The 21,412-nt window shown below is 40.1% G+C and overlaps 1 protein-coding gene across 1 annotated transcript in view; it reads left to right on the top strand.

The window, feature by feature from the left end:
• Positions 1-21,052, top strand: part of LOC118082750 (uncharacterized) — a 139,800-nt gene extending 118,748 nt beyond the window's left edge. The window contains exons 25-27 of the mRNA XM_060273266.2: positions 2,396-2,484; positions 15,093-15,300; positions 20,114-21,052. Of these exons, the coding sequence (XP_060129249.2) occupies positions 2,396-2,484; positions 15,093-15,300; positions 20,114-20,284 (468 nt within the window). The 3' untranslated portion in view covers positions 20,285-21,052. The remainder of the gene's footprint in view (positions 1-2,395; positions 2,485-15,092; positions 15,301-20,113) is intronic.
• Positions 21,053-21,412: the final 360 nt, after the last annotated feature.

Genomic DNA, 21,412 nt, shown 5'->3' with positions numbered 1-21,412 from the left:
AGGTGTGCTGCAAAGTGTCCTAGTACGGAGGATTGAATCAAGCAAAGTCATTGCGCACACAGAATTTCTGCTCATGCAGTAGATCTTCCCCACACTGCCCCCCAGTCTGCTTTGGAAGGTTGTGGGGAGATGTTCCCTTGCAGTGACTTCATTAGCTATAACCTAATAAGTTTAGAAAATCATGGAAGCATAGAAGGGAAATGAAGACCACTCAGCTACACATGCATGCCATTGCTTGAGTCTAGTCCAACCAGCTACTGGAATATATTTTACTTATATTCAATGACCATTGAAGTCCGGAGTTTATGATGTTCTGCATCTAATTTAAAGTATGAACAACAAATGCACTGTCAAGCGATGTTTGAGTGGTATGATTATTAGTTTCCCACCTCACCCATGACTGGCTTAGGAAGTCAGATATAGACAGCCTATGCTGCGGCGGTGGCGGCGGCTGTTGCACATACCAGGTAGCACATGAGAAAAAGGTATTGAGTGTTTACTATTTGAGATATTTTTTTAAAAAAAAATCTGCAAGAGATTAATCCAACCTTCAGACACTGTGGAGGAAAAAGAAGACCGCTTCAGTCTGTCGAAGTATTTGCAAAACAAATTTGAATTACGACTTCTCCTTACAAACTGTAGTATAAAAAAACGGCTCACATCATAACTATTTCAAAGGCTAAAAGCTAACCACCAGCAATAAACATATTGCGCCAGTAATTTAATGCAGGAATTATGGTAGGGCAGATGCTATTTGGGGTCTGGTGTGGAATTCTTCAATAAAAACCAAGACTTGGTAGAATGTCCTTCTCATTCCACTGAGAGGACTTGCGCACACACAGTTTTTATTGCCGAACGGGGACATTAACATCTCTATTTTCAAGAACTCTGATAGTGGCACCACTTTTGCTAAGCTATTTGATCCCCCACCTCCAACATGTATGATTCTATGTGCTGGTGTCACTGCAGCCTGGAGTAGTGTTGAGTTGGTATCCTTCTGAATAGGACGACAAACAACTAGGCACAGTCATGATCCTAAAACTTTCCTTGTGAGCTTTTGGGGGGGGGGGTCTCAGTGCAGTGAAATGCAGGACTAGGTGGAGCTGTTCGAGTGTCAGCCCTGGGACTTCAGCTGGCCCACTGTAGCTGAGGCCAGTATAATTTAATCTTTTAAAATCTTACATTTGAAACAGAAATGTTAGGCAACTGCACTAGATTCTCCTTCCCTCTGGGCCCTGCTCCCAACATAGCATCCCACTGTGGTCATATATCAGCTCCCAGAATCACTGGAGGGAAAGAAGATGCTTCTCCTCAGCGCTGGACCCTCTAAAGAAAAGAACAGCACTAAGCTTACCAGCCCTGCTGTACCCCCAAAGCACAACCCAGAGAATGATTATTATTATTATTATCATTATTATTACCTTTCTGATAAGCAGTTTCCAACTTTCCTTAAAATAGGCAAACAGATGAGTCAGGATGCAGCGAAGAAACCACAATAGAGGAGGCCAGTTCAGTTAAATGGAAACTTTTCTCTTCTTAACTATGCTTCCCATTGTGCCTCAGACTCAGTAACTTTTTCAAGAGTCCAAAATGCTTATCATTATGTCTTAGATCCACAAAATATTTCACCTTTGAGGCTTGCAGTCTTTGTTCCAAATACAGCTTCAGTGTCCACAGATTCCGCTGCTGACCTTTCTCATAGCCACTCCACCATAAATGAGGCTATGTGGATATGCAGCACCAATTGTAGTTGCAATTCTAAAACTCCTCAGAAGTGTGTTTTCTTTTATCCACAGGACTTATGCTTTCTGTTAGCTTAACGCAATTAGGGCATACACTACAATGGTTACAAAGGAAAGGGCCCATAATGCTGAACCGTTGTGTTCCCTAACACCAAGGCATACCTTAGTTTAAACACAAAAAATGGGTTTCCCTTTTATATATGGATTCCTGACAGCAGCTTTGGAGATTACTTGCTTTTTATTATTTTATCATTTTTAGCTTATCCACCTACACACAGTGACGCACAGTTCATTTTTAAAGCATTGATTCATTGGTCTTGTGTTGTGCGCACAGTTCCTGATCCACTGTAGAAGCATGAATATTACCTCCGAGTGGTGGTGCTGGGGAGAGTGCCACCTTTGGAAACCATGCATCATTTTCTGCGCATGGCTTCTGATCCAACAGAGGATTCTCCATCTTTCCCATGCACAATGACCTGCCTCGATCAGCCAATGACTGTTGCATAAGATCGTCATAGAACCATTACGTTACATTTGCTTAATAGGCTTGGGACAAAGGTTTCATGAGCTGACAGCGCTCATCAGCTGATGGCGCTGATTATTAACCCAAATGACTTTCAATATATGCAAGTCGTTTTTTCTTTCTCTTTCAGATTCTTGAACTCCCAGGTAGACAATACAGGCTAAACCTTGAACTCTTCTGTGTAGTGGCAGCTCTGTCTGAGAAAGTGACACAGCTTGAGTAAGTGAAAATATAAACCAAAGCCCATCTGCAGTGACCAAACTGATTAGCGACTGTGGCTATTTTGCAGCTTCAATTTTAGAAGAAGAAGGCAGAACAAAATAGCTGGTGGAAAATATTTCGATGGAAACCAGTTCATATAATTAGAGCCAATCCACGCAATCACTTTTGGGGCTTTCGGACATGTATGTGGTTCTAGTCATTCCAATTAAAATGTTCCCATAACAGTTAATCTGCAAACAGTTTAGCAAATAAATCTTGCTGCCCTAATACAAATGATTTCCTTGTTATTTAAACATCAAATGAATGAATCCATGTCTATACAGTATAGGAACTGTTATACCTGGGATTTCCCCCACACACACTTGTTTCTGATTTATGATATTGTAGGAGCCATGTCTTATTGCTTTATTTGTAACATATATGAGGAGTAAGTGTAAACACAAGACACTTAATTGCAAAAAAAATGTTTACTGGAACAATAGTAATTACAGAGGTACTCGGTCTGGCTAAGCATAGTTCTTGGTTTTAGCATGAACCTGCTATGGTTTATTGGGTTCATCAGGAAGTGATTCAAGTGTTTTGTCTATATATTTAAAAGCCCAAAATAAATTGTATCATCTTCCCAGTGACTTCATATCAATTTATTCATTATACAAGAACCAAGTTGTTTATTTGTCTGGTGGTCAGTTTGATGAAGTCATCCTTGGATGAGAATGTCAAGCCTTCTCGTTAATGTGTCATCTTCATGCTTTCTGTCAATAAACATTTGTCATTTGAGGCAAAGCATAATGTATAGTTAGGTTGTGGTAGAGAGCTGAATTCACAATGTGTATCACTTATGAAAATATTTTCTTCCTAAAGGAAGTTCATTTATTCTTACAGTTAGGGCTACCATCAAAACCAATCAGATGCAGAACTCAGGGGTTGCTAAAAAAAATCTGCCATAATTTATTGAATCCACTTGATTTTTTTCTCTGGGGTGTATGGATGTTAGGGGAGTGTTAGAACCTCTGGTGGGGGACACACTGCGTTCCTTCTGGGGTATTTCTCCACCTCTGGTCCCACCCTGCACTCAGTTCTCACCTGTGGTTCATAGAAGCTGTCAGCATGCGACAGCAACCACGCCCTGGCTGGCTAAACCAGATGAGGGTAGCCAATGGGCCTCAAACCCTTGGTGAGTTTGGCACTTCCCCTGCATGCAAAGTTGTACAGGCTCTGGTGTATTGATACCAATAGTGGGTCCAATGGTCATGAAGGCAGTTTCTGTATGTGCTGTAGATGGAAGCGAAGGACAGATGAGGCTCATCAACCTAAGAGATGGAATACTGTAATCCTAAACCTCCACTGTCTTGTGGGATAGCTTTGGAAGAAGAAAGGGCTAATGAGTAGATCCTATAAAAATAAGCAGTGGAGTCCCTAATACTCTTGGATGGCACCTTAAACGCCTCCTTATGCCAACTCCTGCAGCCAAGATGGTACTTAACATATTACTTTCCTTTCCTTTGGATCACATCAGTGATGCCAAGAGGAGGGTCTTGTTGTCTGGGCATTCTGGGACCTCCATACACACTGCCCATACATCATGGGAAGGTCACTTCAGTGCTGCTCACTGCATTTGCCTTCTTCTAAATTTAATCAAAGAGGCATATGGAATAAATATGCATGTATAATAATAGCTCAGGCTTTTAAGGTCAGCTAGTTTAATGTGCAACAGCCATTTGTATGCACAATAACGAATCCTTCAATATTCATTTTTTAAAAATAAAAATTCATCTCTGGTTCCAGATCAGCCGAAATAAGATAAGGTTGCTTTGGGAAGTTTTGAAACAGGACTGTTAAATTCCAGTGATGGAAGCAGGCAAGGAAGTTGGATTCCCCTAAACATCCTTATAATTGCCTCCTTTTATATTGCCTTAATCACACTGGTTTGAATCTAAATCATTTTTTTTTAAATAAATTTTTATTCAATTTCCAATTTATCCAATTAAAATAATAAAAAAACATTCTTTTATACACAACATTATAAATTTTCATCTAACATTTTGCTCTGCCGAGCTACGACTTCCCCCCCTCCCTTCATGCGGGTTTCTTGTTTACTACATTTTTGCAGTTCCTTTTTGACTGTTTGGTCAATTCGTAGGATTTATTTCAATCCTGCAAGTGTTTTTAAAGATCTACAATTTTTCTCCATATAATCCACATATTTACTCCAGTCTTTTTGAAACCTTGTCTCCCCCTGGTCGCGGATCTTGCAAGTCATCCTTGCGAGTTCAGCATAGTCCATCATTTTAATCTGCCACTCCTCAATCGTTGGAATTTCTTGTAATTTCCATTTTTGGGCTAACAAAGTCCTAGCCGCGGTTGTCGCATACATAAACAATACTTGATCTTCTTTTCTAATCTCTCCTCCCATTATTCCTAGTAAAAATGCTTCAGGTTTTTTTGGGAAAGTATATCTAAACATCTTTTTCAGCTCATTATATAACATCTCCCAAAATCTTTTTACCTTATCGCATGTCCACCACATATGATAAAATTCACCATCTCTCTCTTTACATTTCCAGCAAGTTTTGTCACTCATTCTATACATTTTGGCTAATTTAACTGGTGTTAAATACCATCTATACATCATCTTATACACATTTTCTTTCAAAGCAGTACATGCTGTAAATCTCAACGTTTGAGTCCATAATTTCAACCACGCGTCATAATCAATATTGTGCCCAAAATCTTTTGCCCACTTGATCATCACTTCTTTTGTCAACTCATCCTTCGTATACCATTCTAATAACAAATTATACATTTTTGACAGAAGCTTTGTTTTGCCTTCTAGCACTTCTATTTGGAATTTGGACCTTTTGTCCTCAAATCCTATTTTCCTGTCTTCCCTAAGAACATCATTTATTTGATGGTATTGTATCCATCCTGTTAAAACTCCTTTAATTTCTTCATAGGGTTTAAGTCTCCATCCTTTATCAGTTCTTATCAAGATTTCCTCATAAGTGGCCCACCTCCCCTCCATATTTACTTTCTTCACTGTTAATACCTCTGCTGGTGAAACCCACCATGGTTTTTTGGTCTCTAACAGCATTTTATTTCTTTCCCACACCTCGTACAGAGATCTTCTTATCACATGATTGGTAAACCCAGTATGAGACTTCTTTTTGTCATAACATAAATATGCATGCCACCCAAATCTATTGTTAAAACCTTCCAAATCTAGCAGGTCAGTATTCTTCAACGTTATCCACTCTTTAATCCAACACATACAAGACGCTTCATAATAAAGTCTTAAATCTGGCAGGGAGAAACCACCTCTTTCTTTTCTGTCTACCAAGATTTTATGTTTTATTCTAGGTTTTTTCCCCTGCCAGAGAAATCTTGACAAAATCTTTTGCCATTCTTGAAATTGTCTTGTACCCTTCACCACAGGTATAGTTTGAAATAAGAATAACATTTTAGGTAGGATATTCATCTTAATTGCTGCTATTCTTCCTAAGAATGACATGTTCATATTAGTCCACCTTTCCAGGTCTTTCTTTATTTCTCTCCATACTGGTTCATAATTGTCACTATATAAATTAATGTTCTTTGCTGTCATCCATATTCCAAGGTATTTTACTTTTTTTGCCACATCAAAACCATATTTTAGATGTAGCTCTTGCTTTTCCTCTTTCGTCATATTCATTGCCATCACCTTTGTTTTCTGTCTATTTAATTTAAATCTTGCTAATTGTCCAAATTTCTCAATTTCTTCTATGGCCGCTGCAACACTTTCATTAGGATTTTCTAGTGTTAAGACCAAATCATCCGCGAAGGCTTTCACTTTGAATTGCTTTGCACCTACTTTAATTCCTCTAATAGTTGAAAGATCTCTTAATCTATTCAATAGTACTTCCAGGACCATGATGAATAATAAAGGGGATAAGGGACACCCCTGTCTAGTTCCTTTTGTGATGTCAAAATATTCCGTTAATGTGTTATTAATTATCAATCTTGCTTTTTGTTCTGAATATATTGCCTCAATCCCATTCAAAAAAGAATCTTTGCCAACCATCGATTCCAGATTTTTCTTCATAAACTGCCAAGATATATTGTCAAATGCTTTCTCTGCATCCACAAACATTAATACTGCTGGCTTATCTATCTTGGTTTCCAGATATTCTATTACATCTATTATATGTCTGACGTTGTCCTTTAACTGTCTACCAGGAAGAAAACCAGCTTGATCCTTATGTATCATTTCATTCAAAACTTCTTTCAATCTCTTGGACATAATGTCTGCAAAAAGCTTATAATCGTTGTTCAATAAAGAAATTGGTCTATAATTTCTGACTTCTAAGCCATCCGCTCCTGGTTTTGGAATCAATGTAATATACGCTTCCTTCCATGTGTTTGGGATCTTTCCTCCTGCAAGAATGTCATTCATCACTTCTTCTAAAATCGGTATCAACTGTCCGTTTAAAACTTTATAATATTTTGCTGATAATCCATCTGGTCCTGGGGCTTTTCCTACTTTCATTCTCGTTATTGCCTGATGTACTTCTTGCCTTGTTATCCTATTATTAAGTTTCTTTCTTTCCTCTTCTGGGATTTGTTTCAGTCCATGTTTGCTTAAATAATCACTGATCTTCTTCTCCTCTTCTTTCTTTTTACAATACAACTCTTTGTAAAACTTTTGAAAGGCTTTCTTTATTTCCTTTGGCTCCTCAGTCACTTTTCCTTCCATATTTATCTTCACTATCATATTTTGATTTTGACGTTTCCTTAATTGCCATGCCAATAATTTTCCTGTTTTGTTCGCTGATTCAAAATTTTTTTGTCTCATCTGCTTTATTTTCCATTCTATCTCCTGACTGATCAACATAGAGAATTGTGTCTGTAACATCTTTATATTATGTTTGATTTGTTGATTCTCTGGTTTATCTATCAGGTTTTTCTCATTTTCCATGAGACACTTCAGGATTTCCTCCTTCTTCTTTTCTTTCTTTCGTTTCAGGAAACTATTTTGCTGTATTAGAAAGCCTCTCATTACTGCTTTACTTGCGTCCCATACCATATCAAGTCCAGTATCTTTATATAGATTCCAATGAAAATAATCTTTCAGGATATTCTTAGCTTTTACTACCACCTCTTTATCTTCGAAAAGCTCCTCATTCATTCTCCACCTAAAGGAATTCTGATCTTTGCTTTTCATTTCCATAAATATTGAATTGTGATCTGATAGTGTTCGTGGTATTATCTCTATTTTACTCACCCTGGGTACTAGTTCTTTGGAGATCCATATATGATCAATTCTTCCAGAACTTTGATTTGGTTCTGAAAAGAATGTAAACTGTTTAAGCGTAGGATGCTTTAACCTCCAAATATCCACTAGGCCCAGGTTTTCTACCAATTCAAAGAAGGATTTTGGTAACTTGCCTTCATTCTTCCTTTTCTTTGTCCTATCCAATTCTGGTACTGTCACTCCATTGAAATTGCCCATAAGCACTATCTTTTGGTCCATATACTCTGCTAACCTTTCTTCCAAATTCTTGTAAAATTCCGCTTTGTTCTCATTCGGTGCATAGATTCCCACCACCAGCATTTTTTCTCCTTGGGTCGATATTTGGACCGCTATCACTCTTCCTTCTTCATCTTTAAACATCAGATTTGGATCCAATTTGTCTTTTATATACAAAACCACTCCTCTCTTTTTATTTTCTACTGAATTTATAAATTCTTTACCCAACCTTTTATTTCTAAGAATATAATTGTGTTTTTTCGCCACATGTGTTTCCTGAAGACAGATTATATCCAAATTCTTCTTCTTCAAAATATGATCAATTTTATTTCTTTTCACTTTGTTATTCAATCCATGTACATTCCAAGTATGTATCTTCAATGATGCCATTTTACTTCCTAATATCAGGAAGATAAGATTTTATCTAGTCTTGGTCGGGTTCTGTACTTAAATCTTTATCTTCTTCCTCTTCTTCACTCTCTGACTCTTTATCCTCTTCCTCTTTTTTCTGTTCTTCTTCTTCTGATTTCTCTTCCTCTCCTTCTTTTTTCTTTCTTCTTCTTCTTTGTGGTTTTGGTTCTTCTTCCTCTTCTGCAGTCGCTTCAGCTAGGGTAGCCAGGTCTGGGCTCAGCTCTCCCAAAAATTTTTCATACTTTCTCAAGAATTTCCCAATGTCATGCATACTTGTCAGCACATGTCTTTTCTCTTTATAGAAAAACATTATTCCTTCGGGGTATTCCCATCTATGCTGGATTCCATTTTTCCTAAGCAGGGCCACCATTGCTTTATAATTGTCACGTTTTTTCAAAAATCTTCCTGGAATTTCTTTAAACACGATTATAGGCTTGCCTCCGATGATTAGCTTGTTGGTGAAGCTCAGACTTAAAATCTCATTTTTCATCTCCATTGTGTTGAGAACCACCACGCAATCACCAGGTGCTTTCCTTGCCTTGGCCTTTGCTGATTTTACCTTAATTCTGAATACATTCACAATTGTCTGGCTCACTTCTTCATCCGTCTTTCCCATCCATTTCGCCAATTCGGCAATTATCCTTGACTTAATATCTTCTCCCGATTCTTCAGGGATACCCCTTAATTTCAAATTCAATTGCCTTTGCTTCATTTCAATTAATGCCAAATTATCAAGCATTTGTTCATGTGCCCGGTCCATTTTCTTCATACTATCTTTCACTTTGTCAGTCTCTTTTTTAACCTCCTTTACCTCTTTTTGGGTCTTCTTGATTGTTTCTTCCATTGTTTTGGATCTCACCGACAAATCTTTTATTTGGGTTGATAATTCTCCCACAGCTCCTTCAATCTTCTTATCGATCTCTCCCAATTTTTTATCCATTCGTTGTTCACTGTGTTTAAATTCATCTTTAATTTTTTGCCATAGAGCTTCTAAATCCTTGACTTCTTCTTGCTTTGAACCTCTTCTGTCTTTTGGTGTGCTTGCTGACTTCTTTTCTTCTTTACCAGCCATTCTTCTACAAAAAAACAGAAAAGAGGGGAAATTCCCCTCTTCACCACTAGGGGGACCAGTATTAATAAATTCCTACAGTGTACCTACAATAACCCAACCACCCCCAGATGGCGCTGTAATAAATTCCAATACCTAGAATCAACAGTTATTCCGTCTGCCACTGGGTGGATTACTCTGAAACCTCAAGTCTTTCCAGTACTTTTCCACTCCCAGAGACAGAGAACCAGCAGTTTCTAGTTACATTAAATCAAACCCTTCTAGCAAGTTCCTTCTTTATCCCTCCAACAGTCAAGTCACCCTTGGAACCTGAAACAAAGAAGCCAAGTCTCGCAACTCTTCAGCCACTTATAGGCTTAATCCACAGTTCGCTCCAATAAGACCCAAAAAAAGAAAGAGAAAAGAAGCCAAATACTTCAGCCACTTGTAGGCTTAATCCAAATAAGGGAGAATGAAGATCCCAGATCCGCAGTTCCCAAGCAATAAACCCCTCTTCAGCCACTTGCTGGCTTAATCCAAAGTCGACCCCCCCTTTCCAGCCTCTCAGTTGGTGGGAAACGTTTTTACTTTGTTCTTAATTTTAGCCAAGGAAAAAAAAAAGGGGGCAGCCTCCGTCTTTCCCCCCTTCGGTGCTGCAGCGATACAAGCAAAGCACTCAGGCAACTCAAAGCTCCTCTGCATTCAGGGCTAGAGCGCAGAAAATATAAAGTTCCCAGATCGCTTGCAGTTCCACCCCCAGGAAAGAGACAAGGTAACAATATAAAAGCTCTAAGCAATTCTTTTCCACCCTCAAAAAATTGCCTTGTTACAATGTAATCAAGGACTTCTGAAAAACTCACTCCGCAGGCAATCAGTTTCACTTTCCGTCGCTCAGCTCCTACGATCTCTTCTCTGCGCCATTTTTCCCCGCTGTTGGGACGGACTCCCTTTTTGCGCCCCACAGCTTCATCAATCCGATTGTTAACTTCAATCCAAAATCAATTTCACCTTCTTTATTCCTCAGATTAATTATAATTTAAGGAAGCTTGCTGCTTACCATCGGAAGCCAGAGACTGCACTTAACGGAGTCAGTGGTCTCTCCCCCTTCGCGCCCGCAGCTCAATCCCTCTCCCGGCTCCCACGCAGTAAAAACCGGGTGAAGGAGAGCACGCAGGGCGCTGCTGGGTGCCACGACACTCAGGGTAACCCCCCCTGAGGTTTTTGAGGTCCGCGGAGCCTTCGCGTGACCTCTAAAGGCTCCGTTAAGTTCGGGATTCCCCGGAGGGCTATCCCGCGCTTCCTTCGATGGCCGCAGCTCACCGGAAGTCGAATCTAAATCAAACTGGTTTGAATCTGAAAAGAACAAGGTGTATTACACTCTGTGGGGCTTCCCCACTTGCTAGCTCCCACCGCAGCTTCTTGTATCTCCTATCCACAAAGTTCCTCCTGAAGGTCAGAGAACCCTCCCAAACAGCATGAGATGTGGTACAGAGGGTTGCAGCAGGAGGAAATTGGGATGGGGAAGGTTTGCTCAAGCCCTACTAACTTCCACCAGTAAGCAAAGATGAGTTGAGGGGATTCTTTGCATAGTATGCCCAACAAGGCTGGGTCTTGTTGATTTTCACAGGCAACTAGTTCACTTTAGAAACTTATTTCAAAATATTTAAATGATAAAATGAAGACAGAAGTTATAAGCCCAGGTCTGGAGCACATATTAAATTATGTGAATTTGGGAATGTGCCCATAAAGAGTCGTACCTTGGAAGTAGAACGGAATCCATTCCAGAAGTCTGTTCAACTTCCAAAACATTCAGAAACCAAAGTGAAGCTTCTGATTGGCTGCAGGAAGCTCCCACAGCCAATCGGAGGCCGCGGAAGCCCCGCCAGATGTTCGGCTTCCAAAAATAGTTCAAAAACCGGAACACTCACTTCCAGGTTTCAATTGTTCGGGAGCCGATTTGTTTGGGAGCCAAAGTACAACTGTATATGATCTTGATTAGTACCCAGTCTCCAGTTACTCTGTGTTGTGGTATTCAAAATGGGGCTACTGATGCAGTGGGACTGTACCACAGGTGCTTCTACATGTGGGCACCCAAAGTATGTGTAAAAGACACGGCAGCACACACAAGAGAGACTGAAATGTGATGGTCCAGGTGGAACTTTGCAAAAATCCCTAGCCTCAGGTACAGGAAAACAAATTGAAAACAGCTTTGCAAAATAAGTGGGGTTTAAAGATAAATTTAGAAGAGAAGATCGATTTGACTTTTATGGACAGAGTGGGGAAGACTGACATCTATTAGATATGTCATCTGGACTGTTAGGGACAATCACAAAGGCATGATTGCAAATGCTTTATAGTAACATCATATGCCATATGCAAAATTGTATGTGGCAGATATAGTGGGTCTTCCCAGACTTCTTTTGTCTCTGTCTTGACTCTCAAGAAAAGTGGCACATTGATGTCTTTTCAAAGCAAGCGTCACAGTCAAGATGACAAATTTTGACTCCTGGGTGGGTGGGAGGAGGACACCCTTAATTCAGATCATCAAAGGGTGCCTCTTATTGACAGCTATTCCATTTGCCTGATAAAAGTCTTGTATCTATGAAACCTGATGGGAATGTGATAGCAGCTGTGTATAAGAAGGCCACCAATAAAAAGCTTTCATAATGTTTTCCTCCCCTGGTTGCAATATTGAAAACAAGCTTGTGGCTACAAACACTGCTGCAGCTGATCCTTGAAACTTTGTTGTAGGATAAACGGTCTGCTCCCTTCCATAACACTTGCAAATGCAAGAGACTCTGGTCTCAGACAGGAGTTCCGCCATGGTGGCTCATTAGTCCTTGTGCCCCCTGAAATTAAATGATACCCTTGGGCAAAATCTAAATTAAGTTACTGTGGAAAACTAAAAATAGAACACATTGCATCCCTTTGCTTCTCGCTATAGGATTGAATATTTTCTCGCACCTAAGAAAGCGGGGCATTTTTGGTCTCCAAGGAAGTTAGCCTGTTTCCTTGGAGACTGTTTCCTTTAGACACAGCAGAGTTGCTGAGGGGATGCCTTCACTGCTTACCTTGGCAACCATGAATCGCTTAATACTCTGCCCATGAATGCAGGCCTTTCAGTGCATTAGCCCTTTGCCCGCAGGTATAAACATTCTTTCATGAAGAAAAAAAAGGTTGACAGGACTGTATGCTACATAGATTCCATTTTTAAAAACGGTAAACAAAAGCATATTATCCAACAGAATAATTCCATGAAAACACGTTAGCTGTGCAGTTTAGTTGTGCAGATCCTGAATATGATCAAATGTCCGGTTCCATGATCAGCAGCCATATTGTGCTACGGCCATGAAGAAAAGGACCATGGAAAAGCTTAATGGGAGGTTTTGTGGCTTCTATAAAATGGGATGCCATGGCCGATGTTTATGAGGAAGACAGTTGCAAAGGAAGAGCAGGTCTCCCGCTGGTCTTTCTTACTGGCATGAGGTTTGAAGATGTTGAGGGCAGCAAAGGTATGACTGAATAGTCCTCCCAGCCGTACGACTTCACAGGCTTTTTTTTTTTTTTTAATGTCTCAGTAGGCAAACACTACAGGCAAAATTCTCAAAATATTTACCAATTCACAGTCCTTATGCTGGAATAAAAAGGGATCTGTTGTTCTCTTCCAGTAAAGAAGGCAATTGCAAAAGGGCTGCATCAAAAATAATTCACTCTCCTCCCTTTAGTAAACTGGAATTTGATGCAATACTGTATCAGTCATAGGGCTTATATTACATTTTTCTAAATGAGTTAGCCATTCCCGTAACTTCATGAATACTTTACCAGGGCAGGGGGTGGTGAGAGTTAAAAAAACATAATGGTCATAATGGCTCCTTTGTACCTCCTAAGTGGAAGGTGTCCAGATTGCACAAGCAAAACACAAGGAGAAAACTTCCGCAAAAGTATGGCTGGGGTGTGTGTGTTTCTGCCTATGAGTTTGATTGATCAACAGCCAGTGTTGGTGCTTTTCCCCCATAATCTCTAACAATGCAATGTGTCTTTTTAACTGATGCAAAAAGCAAAAGATCCCAGCTTTTCGTATTAGCTTATCTGACAATTTTATAACCAGATGGAATGTGAACATGCCAGAAATGAGAAGGAGAAGGAGAAGGAAGACAGTAACTCCTAAACCTAGCTAGGAACTAGGTGGCCAAAACAAGATTAGCAATTTTGCTGGCATCCTCCCCAAACAGGAAGCATTATACTGATAGAGAAAACATTTCATTTTCAAGAGCTGTCTTCTCACAGTTACATACATTTTTCATTCCTTGTTTAGAACCTAAAGTTCTTCCATGTGTATTTTTAGCAAGTTCATCTGCAAAATAGTGTAACTAACACACCCAATTAATACAACAACATTTTTCTTTGGTAGTCTCTGTAGGACATACTAATCACTTCAGGGTGCACTCCCTTTCTTTTCTCACTCTGTCCCTTAGTGTCACCTCCTCTTCAACCGCTTTGTACAGAATTGGCTTCCTCCCAGTAATACATCAGGCTGGCACCATCACACTTCAAACTATGTCCCAACTGGAAGGTTGCCCATTGCCCTGTGAGTGCCAACAATTAATCCAGCAGCCTGTGTCATTTATGTGGCACACGTTCAACTCCTTTTCACTGTTTTCTTAAAGCTTTGCGGAACAAAGCGTTGTGCTCATTGCTTGGAAAATTTAAGGAATAATGCCACTAAGTTGCCACTGAGGTTGCAATCCTGAAACTGTTTCTTTTGTTGCCATGACTCTTAAACAGTCAAATAGTCGCCAGCTTTCCCCATGACTGACATGCACAAGAGTCCAGTTCACAAAGGAGCAGATAAATAGGGCTCCTTCATATGACCTCTTCCTTGAGCATTCATCTTGATTTACTTGTGGGATGTTTGTATGTCAGCATTCAACATTGCATTTCCCCATCACTTTACTAACTGCCAAAATCCCATTGGAAAAAGTGGATTTGTTGCCACTATGGCAACAGAGCACTTTTATTCATTTCAATTATGCAAACCTGTTTCCAGGTTATGATTGAATCCCTCCTGCAAAATGATGACACCTTGGAGACACGCACTATTATTTGTGCAATAGGCACCCCTTCATCTTTGTGCTCACTGTGGAGATCTACAAAATGCAGAGCTGCACCTGTTGCAGAATCTCCTAGAAAACTGTGCTTGCTACTAATCTGCAATCAGCAGGTGTTTGAAACGGTCACCGCTGCCTCTTCCGCAAAAGATGAGTATTAGAGTCAGCAACTCAGGAAGATTCCAACCAAAAAGACATTTTAAATAGCTGCTGATGCCCTGTAGGTGCCGATGGCAACCTGTTGGGAATTGAGAAATGGCCAGATCCATGTGCAGTTAATAAACATTCTGTTGAGCCAGTCCAGTAAGAAAAGTGTTCAAGGAGGAAAAAGACCATGACATCAGTGCTATAATTTTGACAAACCTTGAATTAAATTATTGCAGCTTTAATTCCTTGTGTGAAACATTCTATCAATGAAAAATGTTTACAATCCCTGTCACTCTGCTGTTAAAAACCTGAAGAGTAATTTCATTTATGTAATTCATAAAAAGGAGCAGATGTTGAAATAATCTTATCTTGGTTTCCTCACCCATAGCCCAGTGATTAAGAAATTGGTCAATAAACTGGATTTTGAAGCCTTAAGCGTTCGTATTGAGAAAGCAAAAGATCTCTGGCATCTCCTCCAGGACGATGAAGGAGAAAAAGGAAGGGAAACAAACAGAATGACTGGAGGATCAGTCAGCATTCGTCGACTGGCACTTGAGTTGGCAGCAGGTGGATTTTCATTGGAGGCTATTAATTTTGTAAGTCAAACCCTTCACAATCCCATTTTCTTTTCATGGCTGGATGGCACCCGTCCAAAATCTCTGGTTGCATTTCCTGAGATGATCACTTTCATCCACTCCCCTTGAAATAATTACATACTTATATGATACTTTTCAGAGGCTTGGACACTTTTGACTGTGAAGAGCTAAACATAAACCTGTAGAGACGGATCTCCTTGCTATGACTTTAGGCTTCTAGACCTAGGCTTACTGTACCATGTACGATCCAAAACATCATATATGCCTTCGGTCATTTGGCCTAGTTGTTTTCAGCTGAGAGTAGCATTAGTAGAATGAGAGCGTATCAAATGGCGCTAGCATTTAGTATAAATTATATATTGCAGCTATATGGTAGGTAAGGCAGATTATAAGGTCAGATCTTTTCATTGACACAGTAGGTCAGGTCAATTCAGATGTTTTTCTCTCTTAACCATTTTGCTTCTTAATCATAAACTCTTCATAGAAAAGGATATAGGTTACATTTCCTTCTATTACAAAACAGATATAGGGCTTTATTGTCCCTTAATTTTATTTAGTACATTAACTGACTGTATTCTTATTGCGCCCATACAAACATATTCTAAGAACTACCATTTTGGAGCAGATGAAAGATTGAACTAACTTGGTATTCTATATTTGAAAACAGCGAAACACTGCTTCACTGATTTTGAATCTTTTTGTAACAACGCCTAAAGTCTTTCCATTGCCAGAGATCATTCAGCAGATGCTACAATGAGTTTCCTACCATATGGTGGTCACTTTTGTGAGGAACTGAAGCCACAGCACAGCACATGGCTTGTATCAGGAGCACTGGCTTTCCCTCACTATTGAGGGGCCAATGTCAGATGTCATGCACCACGTGACACAGCAAGGTGACGTAGAGCACAGCAACATCACCTCTCAATATTGATGGGGTCTGGCCCTCTCCTTAAGAATTTCAGGGGAGCCCAAAGTGCCTCCTTCCCCCCACAAACTGGCACACCTGGCTTGTATCCAATGTTAGTCATACTCATATTAGTCTCGTTAAAATTAATGATCATGACCAATCTAGATATTAGTTGGCTACATGCATGCTTCCTTAGGCTTATTGTGCATTTGTTTAGTCATTTAGTCGTGTCTGACTCTTCATGACCCCATGGACCACAGCATGCCAGGCAGTCCTGTCTTCCACTGCCTCCCACATTTTGGTCAAACTCATGTTCGTAGCTTCGAGAACACTGTCCAACCATCTCATCCTCTGTCGCCCCCTTCTCCTTGTGCCCTCCATCTTTCCCAACATCAGGGTCTTTTCCAGGGAGTCTTCTCTTCTCATGAGGTGGCCAAAGTATTGGAGCCTCAGCTTCAGGATCTGTCCTTCCAGTGAGCACTCAGGGCTGATTTCCTTCAGAATGGATAAGTTTGATCTTCTTGCAGTCCATGGGACTCTCAAGAGTCTCCTCCAGCACCATAATTCAAAAGCATCAATTCTTCGGCGATCAGCCTTCTTTATGGTCCAGCTCTCACTTCCATACATCACTATTGGGAAAACCATAGCTTTAACTATACGGACCTTTGTAGGCAAGGTGATGTCTCTGCTTTTTAAGATGCTGTCTAGGTTTGTCATTGCTTTTCTCCCAAGAAGTCACTTCTTTTAATTTCGTGACTGCTGTCACCATCTGCAGTGATCAAGGAGCCCAAGAAAGTAATCTCTCACTGCCTCCATTTCTTCCCCTTCTATTTGCCAGGAGGTGATGGGATCAGTGGCCATGATCTTAGTTTTTTTGATGTTGACCTTCAGAACCATATTTTGTGCTCTCCTCTTTCACCCTCATTAAAAGGTTCTTTAATTCCTCCTCACTTTCTGCCATCAAGGTTGTGTCATCAGCATATCTGAGGTTCTTGATATGTCTTCCGGCAATCTGAATTCCGGCTTGGGATTCATCCAGTCCAGCCTTTCGCATGATGAATATTGTGCATTAGCTCACATTATTGACAATCTTATCTGCCATTCTTTTGCCCTCCATTTCTCATCCCAGAACTCTTATTGGGCTTCTGCTCCCTGTTCTCTGCAATCTCAAGCACATAGGTGGTAGCCCAATCCTATGAGCTGCTGCTGCACCGACATGATAGTGCATATGGTCAGATGCAGGAGCTCAAGCACTTTCACGTGGAATACAATGCTTCAGCTGCACCATTGCTGGCAAAGTGAAAGCTACCAGCACTTGCGACAACAGCCACAAGGATCCTACTAGCCCAGAGATAGAAAGAAGAAAAAGTCCCTACCAGAGAGGAATGGCAAAACCAAGCTAATGGCAAAGCTGACTGGAAAACTCTGGAAACAAGGGGACAAAAACTTTATAAAAGAATGGGAAAAATTATAAGTTATTTAGGAGACCACTGTAAGCAGATAGAAACATTGGCAGGATTTTGATTCTACTTGTAGTGTAACAAATACCGTGGACAATATCATATTTAGAGTATGGAAGTATATGCAGTTGCAAATGTTCAAAATGGCACCCCATGGAGGGGGTGGGGGGAAGTCGCGACATTTGGAGTATATGGATATCTGTTTGAATTATTACAAATTTGTATTTGTAAAATCAAATAAAAACGATTTCCAAAAAAGAAAGAAAGCCAGCAGCACTCATGGGCCAATGCTTTCTGTGCTAATCATGTATGTGACATCCCAAAAATGAAAGTGGATGTGATTATGATCATTTCTATCATTTTTTTTATTTTTTGTTTTTTGATGCACAGAGTGCTTTGCAATTCATACCTCATTCATTCTTGCAATGACCCGTTGGTGGGTTTGGTTGGCTGATTATGACTTTTTCCAGGCCACCCAGTGAGCTTTGTAGCTGAGCAACTACATGAACCTGAGTAACCCACTGTGACCAATTTCAAATTATACCGTATCCAATGCACCACATTACAATTCCTAAGCACAACCTCATGCTTCCTTTTAAACCCTGTTCCAAGGATTTTATCTGGCAAGCAGGGTGGAAATGGCAGCTTTGAACCATTTACCAGGAACTGGATCCAGCTGTAGTGGTAGCAGCACAAAACACAGCCAATCAATAGGATTGTAAAAGCTACAATTCTCAACTCAGTCCTTGAACTGTCCAAATAGAAGCCAATTGGACATGTCAACTGGAGTAAGTAGGTCAGAAGGAGGAAGAGGAAGAGGGAGCGGAAGAAGAAGAAGAAGAAGAAGAAGAAGAAGAAGAAGAAGAAGAAGAAGAAGAAGAAGAAGAAGAAGAAGAAGAAGAAGAAGAAGAATCCAACCTCCGCAATGCAGGAATATTCAGCTGTCCCATAAAAGGATCAAACCTGCAACCTTGGAAAGGAGGAGGAGGAGGGATGCTAAGGATCATAATGACTAGCAATCTGAATGAAATGTGAAGAGAATTTGTAGACACTTTTTTTTTAAAAAAAGTCACCACTTTGTATGAAGAGAGAGGAAAGCTTTAATATAACTCCCAAGCCCCCTGCTTTTTGATTTAAGGGAAGGAAAAACAACAACTGTGAAAGTCAAAACCACTGGGTTCAGCTTCATCGGCCAGCTCCTAAAAATAGGCCTGCTTTTTTATGGAAAGGTATACAAAGTACAAGAGAAAAAACAGGCAATTTGAACGAAACTTCTCCAAGTCGTCTGAATTTGGTGCCAAACATACAGGGCAGGCTGATAGTTAAGAGGCCTCTTGTCCCATTTTTGGATCTTTAAAGGCACTAGTGACTAAATACTCCATGCTGGGAAGCAACCATGGAAAATAACTTGATCTTCAGTGAACAAGCAGTCTAATCATTTTAACCATTCTTTGAGGTTTGCTTTTATGTAATTCAGCTTAATGACTTTAGCAGGCTCCTTCATCAGGGTTTTGTTTTCACATACGGAAGGATCACTGGCCTATGTGGTGCTTAAAAGCAGAACAATATGATTCCAAATCCTATCTGGATACAACCTTTTGGAGAATCCAAAATGTACTTTGCTTCATTCTTGGGCATCTCTGCTAACTGCTCCAAAAAGAGCCTTTGCACAATCTTTATTTCAATAGTTCCATGCTGAGGGAAAAGGGAGCTATTTCTCAATTGGTGCAAATTTTCCATTCTAAACACACATCTATACACACATTCAGTTTTGCCAGCATATATTCTAATGAGCTGGGCTTTGGTCATTACATGATAAAAACATTTCCCCCTTCAAATTCAGGGGCAGCTGTCAAGAAGCAAGGACAGAAACCAACGAGTAAAACAGAATGTCACCAGGTTGACGTGGAATTTTTCCTGTTAGGCCTATGTGCATGGGTACTTATAAATATACCAACATAGGTTCTTGGATAAATAAGAATCCACAGCCTTCTTAAATAATTGACAGCATCTGTAGCAGGCTAGTGAGAATTGTTTAACTTCAGTGCCATTCTCCAATGCAAGTAACTATTGTGGATGAGAAGCTGGTAGGCATGTCTAGCTATCACACGTGTTTGTCTGACAACCCAACCCTAACCCAAAGTCCCTGGACAGTTGCCAGCACTTCTCCAGGGCTCCTGGTTCCTCTAGGTGCATTGAGGGAGCCTTGTCTATGGCAGTGGTGGACCTTGGGATCTCAAATGACAAAATTTGATGCGCCTCCACCTGTTAGTTGTGGCGCCCCTGCTGTGCCCCCAAGGCACTGCACCCAACTAGATCAGGACATATATGTTGCTAAGTCCACTGTCAAGCAAAATTATACAGGTTCCATGCATTTCTAATTAAGAATCTTATTGTGAAAGCAACTTTCATAATTTTAAAGCTCTCTTGAAAATTTTCTTTTCAGGCCCTGCAGAAGTTCAACCGCGGAAAAGCAGGTGTTCTATCTTTCCTGGATTTTGTTACCTACATCCCCTTGTTTGTCGAAATCCACGAGGGCATAGTTCAGAATCCTCTTTCACTCATCCCAAACACTATTCCAGATCTGGAAGATGAGCTTCATACGAATGTGATTTAGAAACACAGAAATGCAAGGGGAATCCAGCAATGCAAGAAGACCCAGATATGGAAATCTCAAATACATATTTTTTATTTAATTAAGAATTTGCTTAAAGTTACTGCTGATTGCTGTACAAAGCTCAAATAACATTGTCGCGGTCAGTGTGATCATTAGAGATTCCCAGTGCAATAGAGACTTAGGTGAAAGTTTGTTGTAAGGTTGTTCTACTTTTTTCAAAGGCTATGTATGATTCAATATATTTAGTTATATTATAATCCTATACAGTGGTACCTCAGGTTTCGAATGTTGACGAATATTTCAGTTTTTGAACACCATAAACCCAGAAGTGAATGCTTCGGTTTTCAAACACACCTTGGAAGTCGAACATGCCACACAGCTTCCACTGAGTGCAAGATCCTGAGGCCTAGCTGTCAGTTGTTGAGTTTTTTGGTTTTTTAACGTTTCAGAACTCGAACGGTCTTCCAGAACAGATTACATTCGAATACTGAGATACCACTGTACATGCCTACTCATGTACTGGGTAATATTTTCATGAAACATCTGCTCCCTTGTAACATTAGATCAGCTTAACTCCAGTAACATTCACAGAACCAATAACAGCTCTTTAAATTCAAATTAATACTTTAATATACTGTACTATCATTGGCACACAGTTTTTTCTGTTCCCAAAACAACTTCTGTGTGCCCTAGAGCAAAGTTATCTTAACTACATAATTGTTTTAATTACTTTTAGCATAATAAAATTCATAGTTTTAATAATCAAGATATATTGGCATGGCTTTTATTGTGTGTGTGCGTGCGCGCGTGCGCGCCGCGCTTTTATGATTAAAACAATGTATGCAATCCTCCTCATCCTGGAGAGTAGTGACTAGTGGGGTGCCACAGGGTTCTGTCTTGGGCCCAGTCTTATTCAACATCTTTATCAATGACTTGGATGATGGGCTTGAGGGCATCCTGAGCAAGTTTGCAGATGACACCAAATTGGGATGGGTGGCTAATACCCCAGAGGACAGGATCACACTTCAAAATGACCTTAACAGATTAGACAACTGGGCCAAAGCAAACAAGATAAATTTTAACAAGGAGAAATGTAAGGTACTACACTTGGGCAAAAAAAAATGAAAG

This window comes from Zootoca vivipara, chromosome 3 (assembly GCF_965207765.1).
Source record: "Zootoca vivipara chromosome 3, rZooViv2.hap1.1, whole genome shotgun sequence".
Taxonomy (NCBI): domain Eukaryota; kingdom Metazoa; phylum Chordata; class Lepidosauria; order Squamata; family Lacertidae; genus Zootoca; species Zootoca vivipara.
The sequence above is the reverse complement of the archived record's forward strand: the minus strand, read 5'-3'. Positions and strand labels throughout refer to the sequence as shown.